This window comes from Oncorhynchus keta, chromosome 7 (genome assembly GCF_023373465.1).
Source record: "Oncorhynchus keta strain PuntledgeMale-10-30-2019 chromosome 7, Oket_V2, whole genome shotgun sequence".
Taxonomy (NCBI): domain Eukaryota; kingdom Metazoa; phylum Chordata; class Actinopteri; order Salmoniformes; family Salmonidae; genus Oncorhynchus; species Oncorhynchus keta.
In genome coordinates, this window is record NC_068427.1 from 45,393,736 (window position 1) to 45,416,917 (window position 23,182).

General features: G+C 45.4%; 1 protein-coding gene across 1 annotated transcript; it reads right to left on the reverse strand.

Moving 5' to 3' along the window:
* Positions 1–6,262: 6,262 nt before the first annotated feature.
* On the reverse strand, positions 6,263–22,495 carry LOC118377536 (trace amine-associated receptor 6-like). The gene is made up of 2 exons (XM_052522974.1): positions 21,767–22,495; positions 6,263–7,168 (listed from the first exon to the last, which is right to left on the reverse strand). The coding sequence occupies exons 1-2, from the start codon at positions 22,442–22,444 to the stop codon at positions 7,010–7,012; spliced, it is 837 nt and encodes a 278-aa protein (XP_052378934.1). The 5' UTR covers positions 22,445–22,495; the 3' UTR covers positions 6,263–7,009.
* Between the last annotated feature and the right edge of the window lie 687 nt (positions 22,496–23,182).

Below are 23,182 nucleotides of genomic sequence, written 5' to 3' on the forward strand. Positions count from 1 at the left end.
AGTCAATGTGGAGGCTTTATACAGGGGGTACCGGTACAGAGTCAATGTGGAGGCTTTATACAGGGGTACCGGTACAGAGTCAATGTGGAGGATATATACAGGGAGTACCGGTACAGAGTCAATGTGGAGGCTATATACAGGGGGTACCGGTACAGAGTCAATGTGGAGGCTATATAAAGGGGTACCAGTACAGAGTCAATGTGGAGGCTTATATACAGGGCGAACCGGTACAGAGTCAATGTGGAGGCTTTATACAGGGGACACCGGTACAGAGTCAATGTGGAGGCTATATAAAGGGGTACCAGTACAGAGTCAATGTGGAGGCTATATACAGGGAGTACCGGTACAGAGTCAATGTGGATGCTTTATACAGGGGGTACCGGTACAGAGTCAATGTGGAGGCTTTATACAGGGGTACCGGTACAGAGTCAATGTGGAGGATATATACAGGGAGTACCGGTACAGAGTCAATGTGGAGGCTATATAAAGGGGTACCAGTACAGAGTCAATGTGGAGGCTATATACAGGGCGAACCGGTACAGAGTCAATGTGGAGGCTTTATACAGGGGACACCGGTACAGAGTCAATGTGGAGGCTATATAAAGGGGTACCAGTACAGAGTCAATGTGGAGGCTATATACAGGGCGAACCGGTACAGAGTCAATGTGGAGGCTTTATACAGGGGATACTGGTAAAGAGTCAAGGTGGAGGCTATATAAAGGGGGTACCGGTACAGAGTCAATGTGGAGGCTATATACAGGGGTACAGGTACAGAGTCAATGTGGAGACTATATACAGGGGTACCGGTACAGAGTCAATGTGGAGGCTATATACAGGGGTACCGGTACAGAGTCAATGTGTAGAATATATACAGGGACTACCGGTACAGAGTCAATGTGGAGGCTATATACAGGGGTACCGGTACAGAGTCAATGTGGAGGCTATATACAGGGGTACCGGTACAGAGTCAATGTGGAGACTTTATACAGGGGATACCAGTACAGAGTCAATGTGGAGGCTATATAAAGGGGTACTGGTACAGAGTCAATGTGGAGGCTTTATACAGGGGTACCGGTACAGAGTCAATGTGGAGGATATATACAGGGAGTACCAGTACAGAGTCAATGTGGAGGCTATATACAGGGGTACCGGTACAGAGTCAATGTGGAGGCTATATACTGGGGTACTGGTACAGAGTCAATGTGGAGGCTATATACAGGGGGTACCGGTGCAGAGCCAATGTGGATGCTATATACGGGGGTACCGGTACAGAGTCAATGTGGAGGCTATATACAGGGTGTACCGGTACAGAGTCAATGTGGAGGCTATATACAGGGCGAACCAGTACAGAATCAATGTGGAGGATATATACAGGGGTACCGGTACAGAGTCAATGTGGAGGCTATATACTGGGGGTACAGGTACAGAGTCAATGTGGAGGCTATATACAGGGGGTACCGGTACAGAGCCAATGTGGAGGCTATATACAGGGGTACCGGTACAGAGTCAATGTGGAGGCTATATACAGAGTGTTACGGTACAGAGTCAATGTGGAGGCTATATACAGGGTGTACCCGTACAGAGTCAATGTGAAGACTATATAGAGGGGGTACCGGTACAGAGTGAATGTGGAGGCTATATACAGGGGTACCGGTACAGAGTCAATGTGGAGGCTATATACTGGGGGTACCGGTACAGAGTCAATGTGGAGGCTATATACAGGGGTACCGGTACAGAGCCATTGTGGAGGCTATATACAGGGGTACCGGTACAGAGTCAATGTGGAGGCTTTATACAGGGGGTACCGGTACAGAGTCAATGTGGAGGCTATATACAGGGGGTACCGGTACAGAGGCAATGTGGAGGCTTTATACAGGGGGTACCGGTACAGAGTCAATGTGGAGGATATATACAGGGAGTACCGGTACAGAGTCAATGTGGAGGCTATATACAGGGGGTACCGGTACAGAGTCAATGTGGAGGCTATATAAAGGGGGTACCAGTACAGAGTCAATGTGGAGGCTATATACAGGGCGAACCGGTACAGAGTCAATGTGGAGGCTTTATACAGGGGACACCGGTACAGAGTCAATGTGGAGGCTATATAAAGGGGGTACCAGTACAGAGTCAATGTGGAGGCTATATACAGGGAGTACCGGTACAGAGTCAATGTGGATGCTTTATACAGGGGATACCGGTACAGAGTCAATGTGGAGGCTTTATACAGGGGGTACCGGTACAGAGTCAATGTGGAGGATATATACAGGGAGTACCGGTACAGAGTCAATGTGGAGGCTATATACAGGGGGTACCGGTACAGAGTCAATGTGGAGGCTATATAAAGGGGGTACCAGTACAGAGTCAATGTGGAGGCTATATACAGGGCGAACCGGTACAGAGTCAATGTGGAGGCTTTATACAGGGGACACCGGTACAGAGTCAATGTGGAGGCTATATAAAGGGGGTACCAGTACAGAGTCAATGTGGAGGCTATATACAGGGCGAACCGGTACAGAGTCAATGTGGAGGCTTTATACAGGGATACTGGTAAAGAGTCAAGGTGGAGGCTATATAAAGGGGTACCGGTACAGAGTCAATGTGGAGGCTATATACAGGGGTACAGGTACAGAGTCAATGTGGAGACTATATACAGGGGTACCGGTACAGAGTCAATGTGGAGGCTATATACAGGGGTACCGGTACAGAGTCAATGTGTAGAATATATACAGGGACTACCGGTACAGAGTCAATGTGGAGGCTATATACAGGGGTACCGGTACAGAGTCAATGTGGAGGCTATATACAGGGGGGTACCGGTACAGAGTCAATGTGGAGACTTTATACAGGGATACCAGTACAGAGTCAATGTGGAGGCTATATAAAGGGGTACTGGTACAGAGTCAATGTGGAGGCTTTATACAGGGGTACCGGTACAGAGTCAATGTGGAGGATATATACAGGGAGTACCAGTACAGAGTCAATGTGGAGGCTATATACAGGGGGTACCGGTACAGAGTCAATGTGGAGGCTATATACTGGGGGTACTGGTACAGAGTCAATGTGGAGGCTATATACAGGGGGTACCGGTGCAGAGCCAATGTGGATGCTATATACGGGGGGTACCGGTACAGAGTCAATGTGGAGGCTATATACAGGGTGTACCGGTACAGAGTCAATGTGGAGGCTATATACAGGGCGAACCAGTACAGAATCAATGTGGAGGATATATACAGGGGGTACCGGTACAGAGTCAATGTGGAGGCTATATACTGGGGGTACAGGTACAGAGTCAATGTGGAGGCTATATACAGGGGGTACCGGTACAGAGCCAATGTGGAGGCTATATACAGGGGGTACCGGTACAGAGTCAATGTGGAGGCTATATACAGAGTGTTACGGTACAGAGTCAATGTGGAGGCTATATACAGGGTGTACCCGTACAGAGTCAATGTGAAGACTATATAGAGGGGGTACCGGTACAGAGCCATTGTGGAGGCTATATACAGGGGGTACCGGTACAGAGCCATTGTGGAGGCTATATACAGGGGTACCGTTACAGAGTCAATGTGGAGGCTATATACAGGGGGTACCGGTACAGTGTCAATGTGGAGGCTATATACAGGTGGTACCGGTACAGAGCCAATGTGGAGGATATATACAGAGTGTTACGGTACAGAGTCCATGTGGAGGCTATATACAGGGTGTACCGGTACAGAGTCAATGTGGAGGCTATATACAGGGCGGACAGGTACAGAGTCAATGTGGAGGGTATATACAGAGGTACCGGTACAGAGTCAATGTGGAGGCTATATACAGGGGTAACGGTACAGAGTCAATGTGGAGACTATATAGAGGGGGTACCGGTACAGAGTCAATGTGGAGGCTATATACTGGGGGTACCGGTACAGAGTCAATGTGGAGGCTATATACAGGGGTACCGGTACAGAGTCAATGTGGAGGCTATATACAGGGGTACCGGTACAGAGCCAATGTGGAGGCTATATACAGGGGTACCGGTACAGAGTCAATGTGGAGGCTATATACAGAGTGTTACGGTACAGAGTCAATGTGGAGGCTATATACAGGGTGTTACCGGTACAGAGTCAATGTGGAGGCTATATACAGGGTGTACCGGTACAGAGTCAATGTGAAGACTATATAGAGGGGGTACCGGTACAGAGTGAATGTGGAGGCTATATACAGGGGTACCGGTACAGAGTCAATGTGGAGGCTATATACTGGGGGTACCGGTACATAGTCAATGTGGAGGCTATATACAGGGGGTACCGGTACAGAGCCATTGTGGAGGCTATATACAGGGGTACCGTTACAGAGTCAATGTGGAGGCTATATACAGGGGTACCGGTACAGTGTCAATGTGGAGGCTATATACAGGTGGTACCGGTGCAGAGCCAATGTGGAGGATATATACAGAGTGTTACGGTACAGAGTCCATGTGGAAGCTATATACAGGGTGTACCGGTACAGAGTCAATGTGGAGGCTATATACAGGGCGAACAGGTACATAGTCAATGTGGAGGCTATATACAGGGGTACCGGTACAGAGTCAATGTGGAGGCTATATACAGAGGAACGGTACAGAGTCAATGTGGAGACTATATAGAGGGGGTACCGGTACAGAGTCAATGTGGAGGCTATATACTGGGGGTACCGGTACAGAGTCAATGTGGAGGCTATATACAGGGGGTACCGGTACAGAGCCATTGTGGAGGCTATATACAGGGGTACCGTTACAGAGTCAATGTGGAGGCTATATACAAATCTCTGTGCAGTGTGTGCAAACGTAGAAGAGTAGGGAAGTAAGGCAATAAATAGGCCATAGAGGTGAAATATTTACAATTTAGCATTAACACTGGAGTGATAGGTGTGAAGATGATCATGTGCAAGGAGAGATAATGGGGGTGCAAAAGAGCAATAGGCAAAATAACAATATGGAGATGAGGTAGTTGGCTGCTTAAAGTTACAGAGGGAGTTATAAGACTCCAGCTTCAGTGATTTTTGCCATTAATTCCAGTCATTGGCAGCAGATAACTGGAAGGAAAGACAGCCAAAGCAAGTGTTGACTTTGGGGATGACCAGTGAAATATCCCTGCTGGAGCGCGTGCAATGGATGGGTGTTGGGAGCTGAGAAAACGCAGGGCTTTACCTAGCAAAGACTTATAGATGACCTGAAGCCAGTTGGTTTGGCAATGAATATGTAGTGATGGCCAGCCAACGAGAGCATACAGGTCGCAGTGGGGGGTGACAAAACAGATGGCACTGTGATAGAATACATCCAGTTTGCTGAGTAGAGTGTTGGAGGCTATTTTGTAAATGAGATCGCCAAAGTCAAGGATTGGTAGGATAGTCAGATTTACGAGTGTATGTTTGGCAGCATGAGTGAAGGAGGCTTTGTTGCGAAATTGGAAGCCGATTCTAGATTTAATTTTGGATTGGAGATGCTTAATGTGAGTCTGGAGGAGAGTTTACAGTTTAACCAGACACCTAGGTACTTGTAGTTGTCCACATGTTGTAAGTCAGAACCTTCCAGAGTAGTGATGCTAGTCGGGTGGGAGGGTACGGGAAGCAATCAGTTGAAGAGCATGCACTTAGTTTTGCTAGCATTTAAAAGCAGTTGGTGGCCACGGAAGAAGTGTTGTATGGCACTGAACCTCATTTGCAGGTTTATTAGCACAGTGTCCAAAAAGGGCCAGATGTATACAGAATGGGGACGTCTGCGTAAAGGTGGATCAGAGAATCACCAGCAAGAGTGATATTTACATTTCTTATAAATCATTACATACTATGAAAGCTGTTTATAAATGTGTGAAGAACTGGCTTGCTAAAACCGATGAAGAAGTAATGATATATACATTATGAATAAACGATATACTTATCCATTCTTAATTATTTAGTGTGTTACCCAATCACTATATTCATTCACGCTCAACATCTTCAGGGAGAGCTGCTCTGGCGTGACCCCTGACCTAGCAGCAGTGATGTAGTGAGAGTAATGGCAGTGTTCATAACCAGTATGTTGAGGTGAAGTGTCTGCTGTACACTGTTGTGTTTAATCATTACTGTATATATTAGTTATTTATAAATGTCCTTCTGTAGCTCAGTTGGTAGAGCATGGCGCTTGTAACGCCAGGGTAGTGGGTTCGACTACGTAGAATGTATGCACACATGACTGTAAGTCGCTTTGGATAAAAGCGTCTGCTAAATGGCATATATTATTATTATTATTATATATATTATGTCATAATACCCAGGTGATTAACATTTAACAAATATGTGCGTAATAATAAATGGTTAGCAAACTGTAAATACCTACCAAATGGCTTATTACTGAACATTATAAAGTGGTACACATAATTGCATATTCTTGCATTTTACCATCAACTACTTACACAATACACCATTGAGATAGACTTGGACGTCATCTGATATCATGCCGTACTGAACATTTCAACTTCTCTGCACTTGTTAAAGGTGTTGTGTCACTATGTAGCCACTAGAGGGAAATGTTAGACAATATATATCATGATTCATGACTTCCTCAAAATGTACTTTTAGAATAATTAAATACTATTTATCATTAAATAACATGGAACAACCACAGGCTTTGGACTTTGGAGAATACAACCCAAAATGACTTCAGTGTATTTTATAAAACAAGCTTATACCTTCTTATGCATTCTCCTTTTTTTATTTATGCCTTCTTTAAGTCATTCCAATCCAATCCAGCCAAATCATTCTGTATCAACACCACATTCATCTCTGTATTGTCAGTGTATTGTTGCATGAAAGAACAATTGTGTAACAAAACTATGTCAAACCATTTTTTCAAACTTAGAAATACAAATACAGGAACTATTAACACCTTAACTTCAGAGTTAAAATATGTTTAGCAGTCACTTTGAACCATGGATAAAAGAAAGCATAAATTATTGGATTAATTAAGGAATTAACAAGTGGCAGAAAGCTGAGGATGAATGATAGTAAATTGTCACTTAAAAAAGAAACAAAGAAAAAGAAAATAGAAATGGAATCCAACAAATGAAATAGTTGACAACAACAATAGACAGAGTTTTGCTGCTTTCCTCTCAGACTTACTTGCCTGTACTGTTTTACCACCAGACACACTGGCAGCCTCTTTTGAAAATACCTTTCTGGCCTGTGATCTGGCCACCGCAAAGATTTTCAAATAAAGTGTTATAATAACAGAGCACGGGACAACCATTGTAAATACAAAGTCAATTATATTACCCCAGGTTATTCCTTCGACAATAAAACATTCATTCAAACACCTACTGGGTACCTGTACATTTACAATGTCTTTTATAATAGCAGCATTGTATATAATACAACAACACCAGGTAATGGATATACAACATATAATTCTTGTTGTTGTTATTTTAGAGTGGTACAATAAGGGATCACACACAGCAACATAGCGGTCAATAGAAATCAAGACCAAACTGCCCAGAGATAAAGAAGTACATAAACAAGTAATGTAGAGAAGAAACGCACAGAAATATTTCCCAAAACCCCAGCATGATTCAATTATTGCTACAGTCATTACTGGTATCACAATCAGTCCCACCAGGAGATCTGATGCAGCCAGAGCGAGGATGAGCAGGTTGGTTGGAGTGTGGAGCTGCTTGAAGTGAGAGATGGAGATGATCACCAGTATGTTCAAAAATACTGTAACTGCTGAAATCAATGAGAAGAAGATGTACAGTGTTATGTAGATAGATATCGATAGCAAAGCCTTTTTGCAAGAAGAGTTTCTGTCTTGAAAACAGTATTGAATATCTTCATGTTCCTCCATTTGAAAAACAAAATCTAAATGCTGATGTCCTCGTGTTCCTGCTTGGTCCTGTGCTCGATCCTGCCTGGTCAGCCTTCTGCCAAACTCTGAGCTCTGCCTCTCTATTTATCCCTGAGTTACTGACAGCCACTCCCCTCCTCGTAGTCTCTCTGCACACAAAAGCACAAACACATACACAAGTAAGCACACAATGATGTAATGTATGACATAATTGTTTGTTGCTTTGGCCCTTCTATTTTTGTTTCATCTGACATTTCTCCAAAAAGTACGATCTTTGTCCCCATGTGCAGTTGCAAACCGTCGTCTGTCTTTTTATGGTGGTTGTGGAGCTATGGCTTCTTCCTTGCTGAGCGGCCTTTCAGGTTATGTCAATATAGGACACGTTTTACTGTGGATATAGATACTTTTGTACATGTTTCCTCCAGCATCTTCACAAGGTCCTTTGCTGTGGTTCTGGGATTGATTTGCGCTTTTCGCACTAAAGTACGTTCATCTCTAAGAGACAGAACACGTCTCCTTCCTGAGCAGTGTGATGGCTGCGTGGTCCCATGGTGTTTATACTTGTTTGTACAGATGAACGTGGTACCTGCAGGCATTTGGAAATTGCTCCCAAGGATGAACCAGACTTTTTCTGAGGTCTTGGCTGATTTCTTTTGATTTTCCCATGATGTCAAGTAAAGAAGCACTGGGTTTGAAGGTTGACCTTGAAATACATCCACAGGTACACCTCCAATTGCCTCAAATTATGTCAATTAGCCTATCAGAAGCTTCTAAAGCCATTAAGTAATTTTGCAAGCTATTTAAAGGCACAGTCAATATAGTGTATGTAAACTTCTGACCCACTGGGGAATTGTGATACAGTGAATTAGAAGTGAAATAATCTGTCTGTAAACAATTGCGGGAAAAAATGACTTGTGTCAAGCACAAAGTAGATGTCCTAACAGTTTTGCCAAAACTATAGTTTGTTAACAAGAAATTTGTTGAGTAGTTGAAAAACAAGTTTTAATGACTCCAATAATGTCACGGCCTGACCGTAGAGAGCTTTATGTCTCTATTGTGGTTTGGCCAGGGTGTGACATGGGTTTATGTTGTTGTATTTCGTATTGGGGTTTTTGTATTATTGGGATTGCGGCTGAGTAGGGGTGTTGTATGGGCTTGGCTGCCTGAGGCGGTTCTCAATCAGAGTCAGGTGATTCTCGTTGTCTCTGATTGGGAACCGTATTTAGGTAGCCTGGTTTCGCTTTGTATTTCGTGGGTGATTGTTCCTGTCTCAGTGTAGTGTTCACCAGATAGGCTGTATTTAGGTTTCACGTTCCGTTTGTTGTTTTTGTTTCTAATAGTTATTTCATGTATCGCTTTTGTTTTTCTTCATTAAAGACATGAGTAACCACCACGCTGCATTTCGGTCCGACTCTCTTTTGACAAACGAAGAACGCCGTTACAAAGGTTTAGTAAAAACATTTGTGGAATAATTTATTATTGCACTGTAAACTTTTAATAATTGTAATAGGTTTGCATTTCTGTACTAAAGATTTAGAAGACGATAAAAATATTTTAAAAGAAAATATAATTTACCTTTAAAGAAATCTCTGTCCGTCCGTCTGCCTGTCTGGTCTGTCTGTCTGTCTGTCTTCCTGATCTGTTTATGTCTCGCTCTCTGTCACGTCTTATCAAGGTGGGTGGAATCAGGCGCAGAAAGCGGATAGTGATACAACAGTTTATTCTCCGGTGAACAAAAACACGGTCAACCCAACACACACAGGGTGAACAATCCAACACAGGATCAAAGACAGACCGGAGAATAAAAACACAAGTACTACACCAACTGACATGAATACAAATAACAATCCCGCACAAAACAAGGGCGGGACAACCTACTACATATATACAGACACTAATTAACTAAACACAGGTGAAACCAATCAGACAAAACCAACAGACACACGAAAAGGGATTGGTAGTGGCTAGTAGGACGGTGACGACGACCGCCGAGCACCGCCCGAACAGGCAGGAGAGCCGACCTCAGCGAAAGTCGTGACAGTACCCCCCGACGCGCGGCTCCCGCAGCGCGCCGCCACCGTCCTGCGGTGCTGGTCAGTGCTCCTCTTCTGACGACCCGGAGGACGAGGTGCTGGGCGATCCGGGTGGAGGCGGTGGAAATCTCTCAAGAGAGAAGGGTCCAAAATGTCTCCCACCGGAACTCAGCATCTCTCCTCCGGACCGTACCCCTCCCAGTCCACGAGATACTGTAGGCCCCCCACCCGGCATCTCGAATCCAGAATGCCCCGAACTGTGTACGCCGGGGACCCCTCGATGTCCAGAGGGGGCGCAGGCACCTCACCTTCTTGCAGGGGACCAGCCACCACCGGCCTGAGGAGAGACACATGAAACGAGGGGTTAATACGGTAATACCTAGGAAGTTGTAACCTGTAACACACCTCGTTTATTCTCCTCAGGACTTTGAACGGCCCCACACACTGCGGCCCCAGCTTCCGACAGGGCAGGCGGAGGGACAGGTTTCGGGTCGAGAGCCAGACCCTTTCCAGGTGTCCTTGGAGCGCTGTAACCATTCCACCACCACAGGAGCCTCGGTCTGGCTCTGATGCCATGGAGCCAGGACCGGCTGTTAACCTAACACACACTCAAAAGGGGACAAGTTAGTTGAGGAGTGGCGTAAGGAGTTCTGAGCTAGTTCAGCCCAGAAGTCGTGACACTCTCAACACAAGATAAATTGGTCCGTTGGGGTGTGTGTGAGAGCGTGTTTGGTGTTTCTTTTAATCCTCATCCCGGATCTGGGATCGTCACTACTGCTCAAGCTCATTACCATAACGCAACGTTAACGATTTCTGAAAATCGCAAATGAAATGAAATAAATATGCCTGTTCTCAAGCTTAGCCTTTTCTTAACAACACTGTCATCTCAGATTTTCAAAATATGCTTTTGAACCATAGAAAATCAATAATTTGTGTAAGAGTGTTGATAGCTAGCTTAGCATTTAGCATGCAACATATTCACAAAAACCAGCAAAGCAATCAAATAAAATAATTTACCTTTGAAGAACTTCAGATGTTTCAATGAGGAGACTCTCAGTTACATAGCAGATGTCCAGTTTTTCCTGAAAGATTCTTTGTGTAGGACAAATCGCTCCATTTTGTACATCACATTTGGCTACCGAAACAAACCGAAAATTCAGTCACCTACACGTCGAACTTTTTCCGAATTAACTCCATAATATTGACCGAAACAATGGCAAACGTTGTTTGAATCAATCCTCAAGGTGTTTTGTCAAATATCTCTTCATTGATATGCCGTTCGTGGAAGCATGGTTTTTCTCTGAATCCCATGGAAAAATACCAGCAGCTGAGTTTTGCGCACCAATTTCCACGCAGGACATTTACATTTACATTTAAGTCATTTAGCAGACGCTCTTATCCAGAGCGACTTACAAATTGGTGCATTCACCTTATGACATCCAGTGGAACAGCCACTTTACAATAGTGCATCTAAATCTTTTAAGGGGGGTGAGAAGGATTACTTTATCCTATCCTAGGTATTCCTTAAAGAGGTGGGGTTTCAGGTGTCTCTGGAAGGTGGTGATTGACTCCGCTGTCCTGGCGTCGTGAGGGAGTTTGTTCCACCATTGGGGGCCAAGAGCAGCGAACAGTTTTGACTGGGCTGAGCGGGAACTGTACTTCCTCAGTGGTAGGGAGGCGAGCAGGCCAGAGGTGGATGAACGCAGTGCCCTTGATTGGGTGTAGGGCCTGATCAGCGCCTGGAGGTACTGAGGTGCCGTTCCCCTCACAGCTCCGTAGGCAAGCACCATGGTCTTGTAGTGGATGCGAGCTTCAACTGGAAGCCAGTGGAGAGAGCGGAGGAGGGGAAGGTGACGTGAGAGAACTGGCAGGGGGAGCCCAGCCAACAGCGAGTTGCAGTAATCCAGACGGGAGATGACAAGTGCCTGGATTAGGACCTGCGCCGCTTCCTGTGTGAGGCAGGGTCGTACTCTGCGGATGTTGTAGAGCATGAACCTACAGGAACGGGCCACCGCCTTGATGTTAGTTGAGAACGACAGGGTGTTGTCCAGGATCAGGCCAAGGTTCTTAGCGCTCTGGGAGGAGGACACAATGGAGTTGTCAACCGTGATGGCGAGATCATGGAACGGGCAGTCCTTCCCCGGGAGGAAGAGCAGCTCCGTCTTGCCGAGGTTCAGCTTGAGGTGGTGATCCGTCATCCACACTGATATGTCTGCCAGACATGCAGAGATGCGATTCGCCACCTGGTCATCAGAAGGGGAAAGGAGAAGATTAATTGTGTGTCGTCTGCATAGCAATGATAGGAGAGACCATGTGAGGTTATGACAGAGCCAAGTGACTTGGTGTATAGCGAGAATAGGAGAGGGCCTAGAACAGAGCCCTGGGGACACCAGTGGTGAGAGCGCGTGGTGAGGAGACAGATTCTCGCCACGCCACCTGGTAGGAGCGACCTGTCAGGTAGGACGCAATCCAAGCGTGGGCCGCGCCGGAGATGCCCAACTCGGAGAGGGTGGAGAGGAGGATCTGATGGTTCACAGTATCGAAGGCAGCCGATAGGTCTAGAAGGATGAGAGCAGAGGAGAGAGAGTTAGCTTTAGCAGTGCGGAGCGCCTCTGTGATACAGAGAAGAGCAGTCTCAGTTGAATGACTAGTCTTGAAACCTGACTGATTTGGATCAAGAAGGTCATTCTGAGAGAGATAGCGGGAGAGCTGGCCAAGGACGGCACGTTCAAGAGTTTTGGAGAGAAAAGAAAGAAGGGATACTGGTCTGTAGTTGTTGACATCGGAGGGATCGAGTGTAGGTTTTTTCAGAAGGGGTGCAACTCTCGCTCTCTTGAAGACGGAAGGGACGTAGACAGTGGTCAGGGATGAGTTGATGAGCGAGGTGAGGTAAGGGAGAAGGTCTCCGGAAATGGTCTGGAGAAGAGAGGAGGGGATAGGGTCAAGCGGGCAGGTTGTTGGGCGGCCGGCCGTCACAAGACGCGAGATTTCATCTGGAGAGAGAGGGGAGAAAGAGGTCAGAGCACAGGGTAGGGCAGTGTGAGCAGAACCAGCGGTGTCGTTTGACTTAGCAAACGAGGATCGGATGTCGTCGACCTTCTTTTCAAAATGGTTGACGAAGTCATCTGCAGAGAGGGAGGAGGGGGAGGGGGAGGAGGATTCAGGAGGGAGGAGAAGGTGGCAAAGAGCTTCCTAGGGTTAGAGGCAGATGCTTGGAATTTAGAGTGGTAGAAAGTGGCTTTAGCAGCAGAGACAGAGGAGGAAAATGTAGAGAGGAGGGAGTGAAAGGATGCCAGGTCCGCAGGGAGGCGAGTTTTCCTCCATTTCCGCTCGGCTGCCCGGAGCACTGTTCTGTGAGCTCGCAATGAGTCGTCGAGCTACGGAGCGGGAGGGGAGGACCGAGCCGGCCTGGAGGATAGGGGACATAGAGAGTCAAAGGATGCAGAAAGGGAGGAGAGGAGGGTTGAGGAGGCAGAATCGGGAGATAGGTTGGAGAAGGTTTGAGCAGAGGGAAGAGATGATAGGATGGAAGAGGAGAGAGTAGCGGGGGAGAGAGAGCGAAGGTTGGGACGGCACGATACCATCCGAGTAGGGGCAGTGTGGGAAGTGTTGGATGAGAGCGAGAGGGAAAAGGATACAAGGTAGTGGTCGGAGACTTGGAGGGGAGTTGCAATGAGGTTAGTGGAAGAACAGCATCTAGTAAAGATGAGGTCGAGCGTATTGCCTGCCTTGTGAGTAGGGGGAAGGTGAGAGGGTGAGGTCAAAAGAGGAGAGGAGTGGAAAGAAGGAGGCAGAGAGGAATGAGTCAAAGGTAGACGTGGGGAGGTTAAAGTCGCCCAGAACTGTGAGAGGTGAGCCGTCCTCAGGAAAGGAGCTTATCAAGGCATCAAGCTCATTGATGAACTCTCAGAGGAACCTGGAGGGCGATAAATGATAAGGATGTTAAGCTTGAAAGGGCTGGTAACTGTGACAGCATGGAATTCAAAGGAGGCGATAGACAGATGGGTAAGGGGAGAAAGAGAGAATGACCACTTGGGAGAGAGAAGGATCCCGGTGCCACCACCCCGCTGACCAGAAGCTCTCGGGGTGTGCGAGAACACGTGGGCGGATGAAGAGAGAGCAGTAGGAGTAGCAGTGCTATCTGTGGTGATCCATGTTTCCGTCAGTGCCAAGAAGTCGAGGGACTGGAGGGAGGCATAGGCTGAGATGAACTCTGCCTTGTTGGCCGCAGATCGGCAGTTCCAGAGGCTACCGGAGACCTGGAACTCCACGTGGGTCGTGCACGCTGGGACCACCAGATTAGGGTGGCCGCGGCCAAGCGGTGTGGAGCGTTTGTATGGTCTGTGCAGAGAGGAGAGAACAGGAATAGACAGACACATAGTTGACAGGCTACAGAAGAGGCTACGCTAATGCAAGGAGATTGGAATGACAAGTGGACTACACGTCTCGAATGTTCAGAAAGTTAAGCTTACGTAGCAAGAATCTTATTGACTAAAATGATTAAAATTGTACAGTACTGCTGAAGTAGGCTAGCTGGCAGTGGCTGCGTTGTTGACTTTGTAGGCTAGCTGGCAGTGGCTGCGTTGTTGACACTACACTAATCAAGTCGTTCCGTTGAGTGTAATAGTTTCTACAGTGCTGCTATTCAGGGGCTAGCTGGCTAGCTAGCAGTGTTGATTACGTTACGTTGCGTTAAAAGAACGACAATAGCTGGCTAGCTAACCTAGAAAATCGCTCTAGACTACACAATTATCTTTGATACAAAGACGGCTATGTAGCTAGCTATGTAGCTAGCTACGATCAAACAAATCAAACTGTTGTGCTGTAATGAAATGAAATGAAAATGTGATACTACCTGTGGAGCGAGCGGAACGCGACCGGGTTGTTGAGTGGGAATTTTATTCGGTAGACGTTGGCTAGCTGTTGGCTAGCTAGCAGTGTCTCCTACGTTAAGGACGACAAATAGCTGGCTAGCTAACCTCTGTAAATTAAGATAATCACTCTAAGACTACACACTCTAAACAACACAATTATCTTGGATACGAAGACAGCAAAGACAACTATGTAGCTAGCTAACACTACACTAATCAAGTCGTTCAGTTGAGTGTAATAGTTTCTACAGTGCTGCTATTCGGTAGACGGTAGACATTTGCTAGCTGGCTAGCTGCTGGGCAGATAGCAGTGTAGACTACGTTAGGACAACGAAATACGATAATTACGCAATTATCTTTGATACAAAGACGGCTATGTAGCTAGCTAAGAAGAAATTGCTAAGATTAGACAAATCAAACCGTTGTACTATAATGAAATGTAATGAAATGTAATGAAAAGTTATCCTACCTGCGGACCGAAGTGCGAATGCGACCGCTCGCTCCAACCGCTCGCTCCAACCCGGAAGTACACATACATAAAAAAGTCAGCCTGAGAATTGAACCCTGTGGCACCCCGATAGAGACTGCCAGAAGTCTCCGATTTGACACACTGAACTCTACCTGAGAAGTAGTTGGTGAACCAGGTGAGGCAGTGATTTGAGAAGCCAAGGCTATTGAGTCTGCAGATAAGAATGCTGTGATTGACAGAGTCGAAAGCCTTGGCCAGGTTGATGAAGACGGCTGCACAGTATTGGTATTGTTTAGGACCTTGAGCATGGCTGAGGTGCACTCGTGACCAGCTCGGAAGCCAGATTGCATAATGGAGAAGGTACGGTGGGATTCGAAATGGTCGGTGATCTGTTTGTTAACTTTGCTTTCGAAGGTTTTATAAAGGCAGGGCAGGATGCATTTTGGTCTATAAGAGTTTGGGTCTAGAGTGTCTCCCCCTTTGAAGAGGGGGATGACTGTGACAGCTTTCCAATCTTTGGGGATCTCAGACGATACGAAAGAGAGGTTGAACTCAGACGATAAGAAAGAGAGGTTGAACAGGCTAGTAATAGGGGTTGCAACAATTTCAGCAGATAATTTTAGAAAGAGAGAGTCCAGATTGTCTCGTCCAGATTGTCTCGCCCAGCTGATTTGTAGGGATCCAGATTTTGCAGCTCTTTCAAAACATCTGCTGTTTGTATTTGGGTGAAGAAGAGGTGGGGGCGGGGGCCGGGAAAGCCAGGTGGAAAGCATGGCCAGCCTTAGAAAAATTCTTATTGAAATGATCTATTATCGTTGATTTATTGGCGGTGACAGTGTTTGCTAGCATCAGTGCAGTGGGCAACTGGGAGGAAGAGCTCTTATTCTCCATGGACTTTACAGTGTCCCAAAACTTTTTGGAATTAGTGCTACAGGATGCAAATTTCTGTTTGAAAAAGCTAGCCTTAGCTTTCCTAACTGACTAGGTATATTGGTTCCTGACTTCCCTGAAAAGGTGATTTTCTCTGGGGCTATTCGATGCTAATGCAGAACACCACATGATGTTTTTGTGCTGGTCAAGGGCAGTCAAGTCTGGGGTTCTTCGTTCTACAATTTTTGAATGGGCATGCTTATTTAAGATGGTGAGGGAAGCACTTTTAAACAGCATCCGGCATTCTTTACTGACGAGATGAGGTCAATATCCTTCCAGGATACCCGGGCCAGGTCGATTAGAAAGGCTTGCTCGCAGAAGAGTTTTAGGGAGCATTTAACAGTGATGAAGGGTGGTCGTTTGACCACGGATCCATTACTCATGCAGGCAATGAGGCAGTGATCACTGAGATCCTGGTTGAACACAGTGATCACTGAGATCCTGTTTGAACACCTGGTAGGTTGAGATTGAGGGTATATCCCTTAGATTGTAAGACTGCCAGGGTTTTAAGCATGTCCCAGTTTAGGTCACCTAACAGTACGAATTCTGAAGATAGATGGGGGGCAATCAATTTACATAAGGTGTCCAAGGCCCAGCTGGGGGCTGAAGGGGGTCTATAACAAGCGGCAACGGTGGGAGACTTGTTCCTGGATAGTTGGATTTTTAAAAGGAGAAGGTCGAATTGTTTTGGCACAGACCTGGATAGTTTGACAGAACTCTGCAGGCTACCTCTGCAGTAGATTGCAACTCTGCCCCCTTTGGCAGTTCAATCTTGTCAGAAAATGTTATAGTTAGGGATAGAAATTTCAGGATTTTTGTTGAACTTCTTGAGCCAGGATTCAGAAACCGCTTGGACATCCGGGTTGGCGGGGTGTCCAGAGCAAGGTGGTTGGTGGTGAGATGTGGTACAGGAGACAGGAGCCAGAGACAGAGCAGTACTGCAATGAGAGGACAAAACGGTGTAAGGCAGAGAAACAAGCACAGCAGGGCAACAGGACCTAGAGAATTGACAAAAGGCTAGGATAAGAACTGACTGAGCAGAGTTTACGACCTGGCAGAGTGGAGGTGGCAGGAATGAGTATATGTAGAGGTGCTGATTATGGAACGGGTTACAGCTGGTAGGGATCTGCTCTGACTCCAGCACACCTGTCTCCAAAGAGAGAGAGAGAGAGAGAGAGAGAGAGAGAGAGAGAGAGAGAGAGGGAGAGGGTGTGAGGCCTGAGAACTATTTTTAAAAGGTTAAAGAGTGGAGCAACGGTCTAATCAAATCCAATTTTATTTATCGCATGCGCAGAATACAACAGGTGTAGTAGACCTTACAGTGAAATGCTTACTTACATAGAGAGGCTGCTGCTTACATACAGACTCAAATCACTGGTCACTTTAATAAATGGATTTAATATAGGTATCACTAGTCACTTGAAATAATGCCACTTTAATAATGTTTACATATCCTACATTACTCATCTCATATGTACTATATTCTGTATTTTATACCATCTATTGCATCTTGCCTATGCCGGACGGCCATCGCGCATCCATATATTTACATGTACATATTCTTATTCCATCCACTTACATTGTGTGTATAAGTTTAACGGCGTTCTTCGTTTGTAGAAAGAGAGTCGGACCGAAATGCAGAGTGGTGGTTACTAATGTCTTTAATGAATGAATCGCGGTACATGAAATAACTGAATACAAATACAAAACAACAAAACGGACCGTGAAACCTAATTACAGCCTATCTGGTGAAACTACACAGAGACAGGAACAATCACCCACGAAATACAAAGTGAAACCCAGGCTACCTAAATACGGTTCCCCATCAGAGACAACAAGAATCACCTGACTCTGATTGAGAACCGCCTCAGGCAGCCAAGCCTATACTAGACACACCCCTAATCAACCACAATCCCAATGCCTACAAAAACCCCAATACGACAATACAATAACCCCATGTCACACCCTGGCCTGAACAAATAATTAAAGAAAACACAAAATACTAAGACCAAGGCGTGACAGAACCCCCCTAAGGTGCGGAATCCCGGACGCACCTCAAAACCATAGGGAGGGTCCGGGTGGGCGTCTGTCCATGGTGGCGGTTCCGGCTCGGGACGTGGACCCCACTCCATTAATGTCCTAGTTCCTCCCCTTCGCGTCCTGGGATAATCCACCCTCGCCGCCGACCATGACAGTCAGAACCCCACAGAACTGAGGAGCAGCTCGTGACTGAGGGGCAGCTTGGGACTGAGGTGCAGCTCGGGACTGAGGCAGCTCGGGACTGAGGGGCAGCTCGGGACTGAGGGGCAGCTCGGGACTGAGGGGCAGCTCGGGACTGAGAGGCAGCTCGGGACTGAGGGGCAGCCCGGAACTGAGAGAAAGCCCGGTACTGAGAGAAAGCCCAGTACTGAGAGAAAGTCCAGTACTGAGCGAAAGCCCAGTACTGAGAGGAAGCCCAGTACTGAGATGAAGCTCAGGCAGGTAGTAGGCTCCGGTAGATCCTGGCTGGCTGGCGGATCTGGAAGATTCTGGTTGACTAGCAGATCTGGAAGAGACTGGTTGACTGGCAGATCTGGAAGCTAACAGAAGAGGAGTGCTGTCTACTTCATGGTGACGCCCCCTACAGAAGAGGAGTGCTGTCTACTTCACGGTGACGCCCCCTACAGAAGAGGAGTGCTGTCTACTTCACGGTGACGCCCCCTACAGAAGAGGAGTGCTGTCTACTTCATGGTGACGCCCTCTACAGAAGAGGAGTGCTGTCTACTTCATGGTGACGCCCTCTACAGAAGAGGAGCGCTGTCTACTTCACGGTGACGCCCCCTACAGAAGAGGAGTGCTGTCTACTTCACGGTGACGCCCTCTACAGAAGAGGAGTGCTGTCTACTTCATGGTGACGCCCCCTACAGAAGAGGAGTGCTGTCTACTTCACGGTGACGCCCTCTACAGAAGAGGAGTGCTGTCTACTTCACGGTGACGCCCCCTACAGAAGAGGAGTGCTGTCTACTTCACGGTGACGCCCCCTACAGAAGAGGAGTGCTGTCTACTTCATGGTGACGCCCCCTACAGAAGAGGAGTGCTGTCTACTTCATGGTGACGCCCCCTACAGAAGAGGAGTGCTGTCTACTTCACGGTGACACCCCCTACAGAAGAGGAGTGCTGTCTACTTCATGGTGACGCCCCCTACAGAAGAGGAGTGCTGTCTACTTCATGGTGACGCCCCCTACAGAAGAGGAGTGCTGTCTACTTCATGGTGACGCCCCCTACAGAAGAGGAGTGCTGTCTACTTCATGGTGACGCCCCCTACAGAAGAGGAGTGCTGTCTACTTCACGGTGACGCCCCCTACAGAAGAGGAGTGCTGTCTACTTCACGGTGACGCCCCCTACAGAAGAGGAGTGCTGTCTACTTCACGGTGACGCCCCCTACAGAAGAGGAGTGCTGTCTACTTCATGGTGACGCCCTCTACAGAAGAGGAGTGCTGTCTACTTCACGGTGACGCCCCCTACAGAAGAGGAGCGCTGTCTCCCTCCCAGTGACGCTCCCTACAGAAGTGGAGTGCTGTCTACTTCATGGTGAGGCCCTCCATATCAACTTCAAGGATGTTTCTGCCAGGACTGGATCATCGCTCCGCTGCCACAGAGATTGCCCGTTCCCAACTGAACGACACCAGCAACTTCATCATGACGACGTTGATTCCACCAGTGTGAGCCCAGTGGGTGTAAAACACTGCAGTAAAACAATTTAGGAATGAGTCTCTTTACTCCCGCATTTTGGATTTGAGATCAAATGTTTCATATGAGGAGACATTAGAGAATGTCACCTTTTATTTGAGGGAATTTTCAAAAACACCTTATGTATCTAGTCCCCCCATTTGAAAAAGTAGTACGTATTTGGACAACTTCACTTGTAGTGTATTTCGAGATGGTAACCATTTAAACATAATGTTCAATTAAATTATGTATTTATATATTGTTTCTATTACCCTGTAAGCAGTCTATGAACTGCTCTAATGAGTGACTGCAATCCACACTTTGGTTTTGGTAGTCACTGCCAACAGACAATAATGTTACCATCCTTCAGCACACTACTACAACAGTGTGACTGTTTTGGAATAAAATGTTCAATACATTTCCTTCAACATCCTCTGTGTTGTGTGCTTATTGTTTAACCATTGATTTGTTCTAGGTCATTTTGAAACCGTAAGGAGCATCAGGTACTGCTGGAATGTCTACCAATAGCATGTCCATATTTTTGTGATAAATTAATCTGGTCACTGTTCAAACATTTATAAAGTATTAAGAAAGTATGAATAGTCCTCCCTTTAGATTAGAGACTAGAAAACTACTTGACTAATGATCAGTAAATGGTTTATAAGGATATTTATTAAACATCTTATGAATCATTATTACATACTAAAGAAGTTGTTTATAAATGTGGGAATAACTATCTTGCTAAAACACATCTGAGAGTAATGATAAATGAATAATGAATAAACTATTTGCTAATCCATCATAAAATATTTATTACAAAGTGCTATTATAAAGTCTTACTAATCTCTATATTCATTCAGACTCAACAGCATCTGACAGAGCTGATCTGGTGTGACCCCTGACCTGGCAGCACCGATGTAGTGAGAGTAGTGGTAGTGTTCATAACCAGTATGTTGAGATTGAAGTGTCTGCTGTGGTCTCCTGCATTATTGTGTTTAATCATTAATGCATATAGTAGTAATTTATAAATGTGAGAATACCTAGCTGAGTAACACTTAACTAACGTGGGAATAATGATTAATAAATGGTGAACAAACTGGAAATGCCTTACAAATGCTTTATTACTGAATGTTATTATAAAGGGTTACCCTTAATTGCATCTTCTTACATTTTACCATCAAATACTTATACAATAGACCATTGATTTAGACCTGGAAGTTATCTGATATCATGAGGTATTGTACATTTAAACAGTACTCCACTTGTTAAAGGCGCTGCGTCGCAATTAAGCCACTAGAGGGTGATGTTAAACAACCTACAGACATCCACAAAATGTACTTTTTGAATAATTGCATAGAATTGATCATTAAATAATATGGAACAACCACAGACTTTAGTATTTGGAATATACAACCCAAAATGACTACAATGTCTTCTATAAAACAAGCGTATGCCTTTTCCAAGTCATTCCAATCCAATCCAGCCAAATCATTCTCAAAAAACACCACATGTATCTATGGTGAGAACACAGAGCAAGGTAGTGTCAATATATTGTTCCATGAAAGAAACAAAAACAACAAAACAGTATAACATAATTATGTGAAATTAGGGAGTAAAAACATAGGAACTATGAACACCTTAACTTCACCCGAGTTAAAATAATTTTAGCTGTCACTTTGAACCATGGATAAAAGAAAGCATAAATTATTGGATTAATTAAGGAATTAACAAGTGGAAGAAAACTGATTATGAATAATGATACATTGTCAATGAAAAGAAAAAATAAATAAAATTGAATTGGAATCCAACAAATGAGATAGTTGATAACAACAATAGACAGAGTTTTTGTTGCTTTTCTCTCAGACTTATTTGCCTGTACTGTTTTAACACCAAACACACAGGCAGCCTCTTTTGAAAACACCTTTCTGGCCTGTGATCTGGCCACCACAAAGATTTTCAAATAAAGTGTTATAATAATAGAGCACGGGACAACCATTGTAATTACAAGGTCAATTATATTACCCCACATATACCCTTCAACAATAAAACATTCTTTCAAACACTGACTGGGTACCTGTACATTTACAAATATGTTTATAATAGCAGCATCATATATGATATAAAAACACCAGGTAATGGATATACAACACATCATTCTTGTTATTGTTATTTTAGAGTGGTACAATAAGGGATCACACACAGCAACATAGCGGTCAATAGAAATCAAGACCAAATTGCCCAGAGATAAGGAAGCACATAAACAAGTGATGTAGAAATAAAACACACAGAAATATTCCCCAAAACCCCAGCATGATTCCATTAATGCTACAGTCGTTACTGGTATCACAATCAGTCCCACCAGGAGATCTGCCACAGCCAGAGAGAGAATGAGCAGGTTGGTTGGAGTGTGGAGCTGCTTGAAGTGAGAGATGGAGATGATCACCAGTACGTTCAAAAATACTGTAACTGCTGAAATCAATGAGAAGAAGATGTACAGTGTTATATAGATAGATGTTGATAGCAAAGCCTTTCTGCAAGAAGAGTTTCTGTCTTGAAAACAATATTGAACATCTTCATGTTTCTCCATTTGTAATAACATGTAAAAATGCTGAGGTCCTGCTCCTGCTTGGTCCTGTGTGTGACCCTGTCAGGTCCGCCATCTGACAAACTCTGAGCTCTGCCTCTCTATTTATCCCTGAATGACTGACAGCCATTCCCCTCCAGAGTCTCTCTGCACACGCGCACGCGCACAAAAAACATAGTCAAGTGAGCACAGAAAAACAAGGGGTTGGATAAAAAATTCATTTGTGAAAGCATGATGTAATTTATGACAAGATTGGATGTTGCCACCTAGCCTATCCTTCGGCCTGACTGACATTTTAATGGAAAAATTACAGTACTGTTGATGATTTGCTCAATGTTTTACATGGGAAATAGCATAACTGTGTAAGACTAACTGTTTTGGGTTTTGTCATTGCTCAGTTTGGAACAGAACCCACAACATCAGTGTCACGCCTTGGTCATTGTATCTTGTGTTTTGTTATATGTTTGGGTAGGCCAGGGTGTGACATGGGTTTATATGTTGTATTTCGTATTGGGGTTTGTATTAATTGGGAGTGTGTATTATTAGGGGTGTGTCTAGTTAGGCTTGGCTGCCTGAGGCGGTTCCTAATTGGAGTCAGCTGATTCTAGTTGTCTCGGATTGGGAACCGTATTTAGGCAGCCTGAGTGCGCGTTGTATTTCGTGGGTGATTGTACCTGTCTCTGTGTTAGTCACCAGATAGGCTGTATTAGTTTCACTCGTTTGTTGTTTTCTTCTTCAGTTTTTTCATGTACC

What these genes read in the sequence shown, in the direction of transcription:
- LOC118377536 (XM_052522974.1), bottom strand. Translation starts at nt 22,444, where the DNA reads ATGTTATTACAAATGGAGAAACATGAAGATGTTCAATATTGTTTTCAA. An exon ending in CCAGATCACAGGCCAGAAAG is followed by an intron (nt 7,169 to 21,766) that starts GTGTTTTCAAAA and finishes CAGGCCAGAAAG; the next exon opens with GTATTTTCAAAAGAGGCTGC.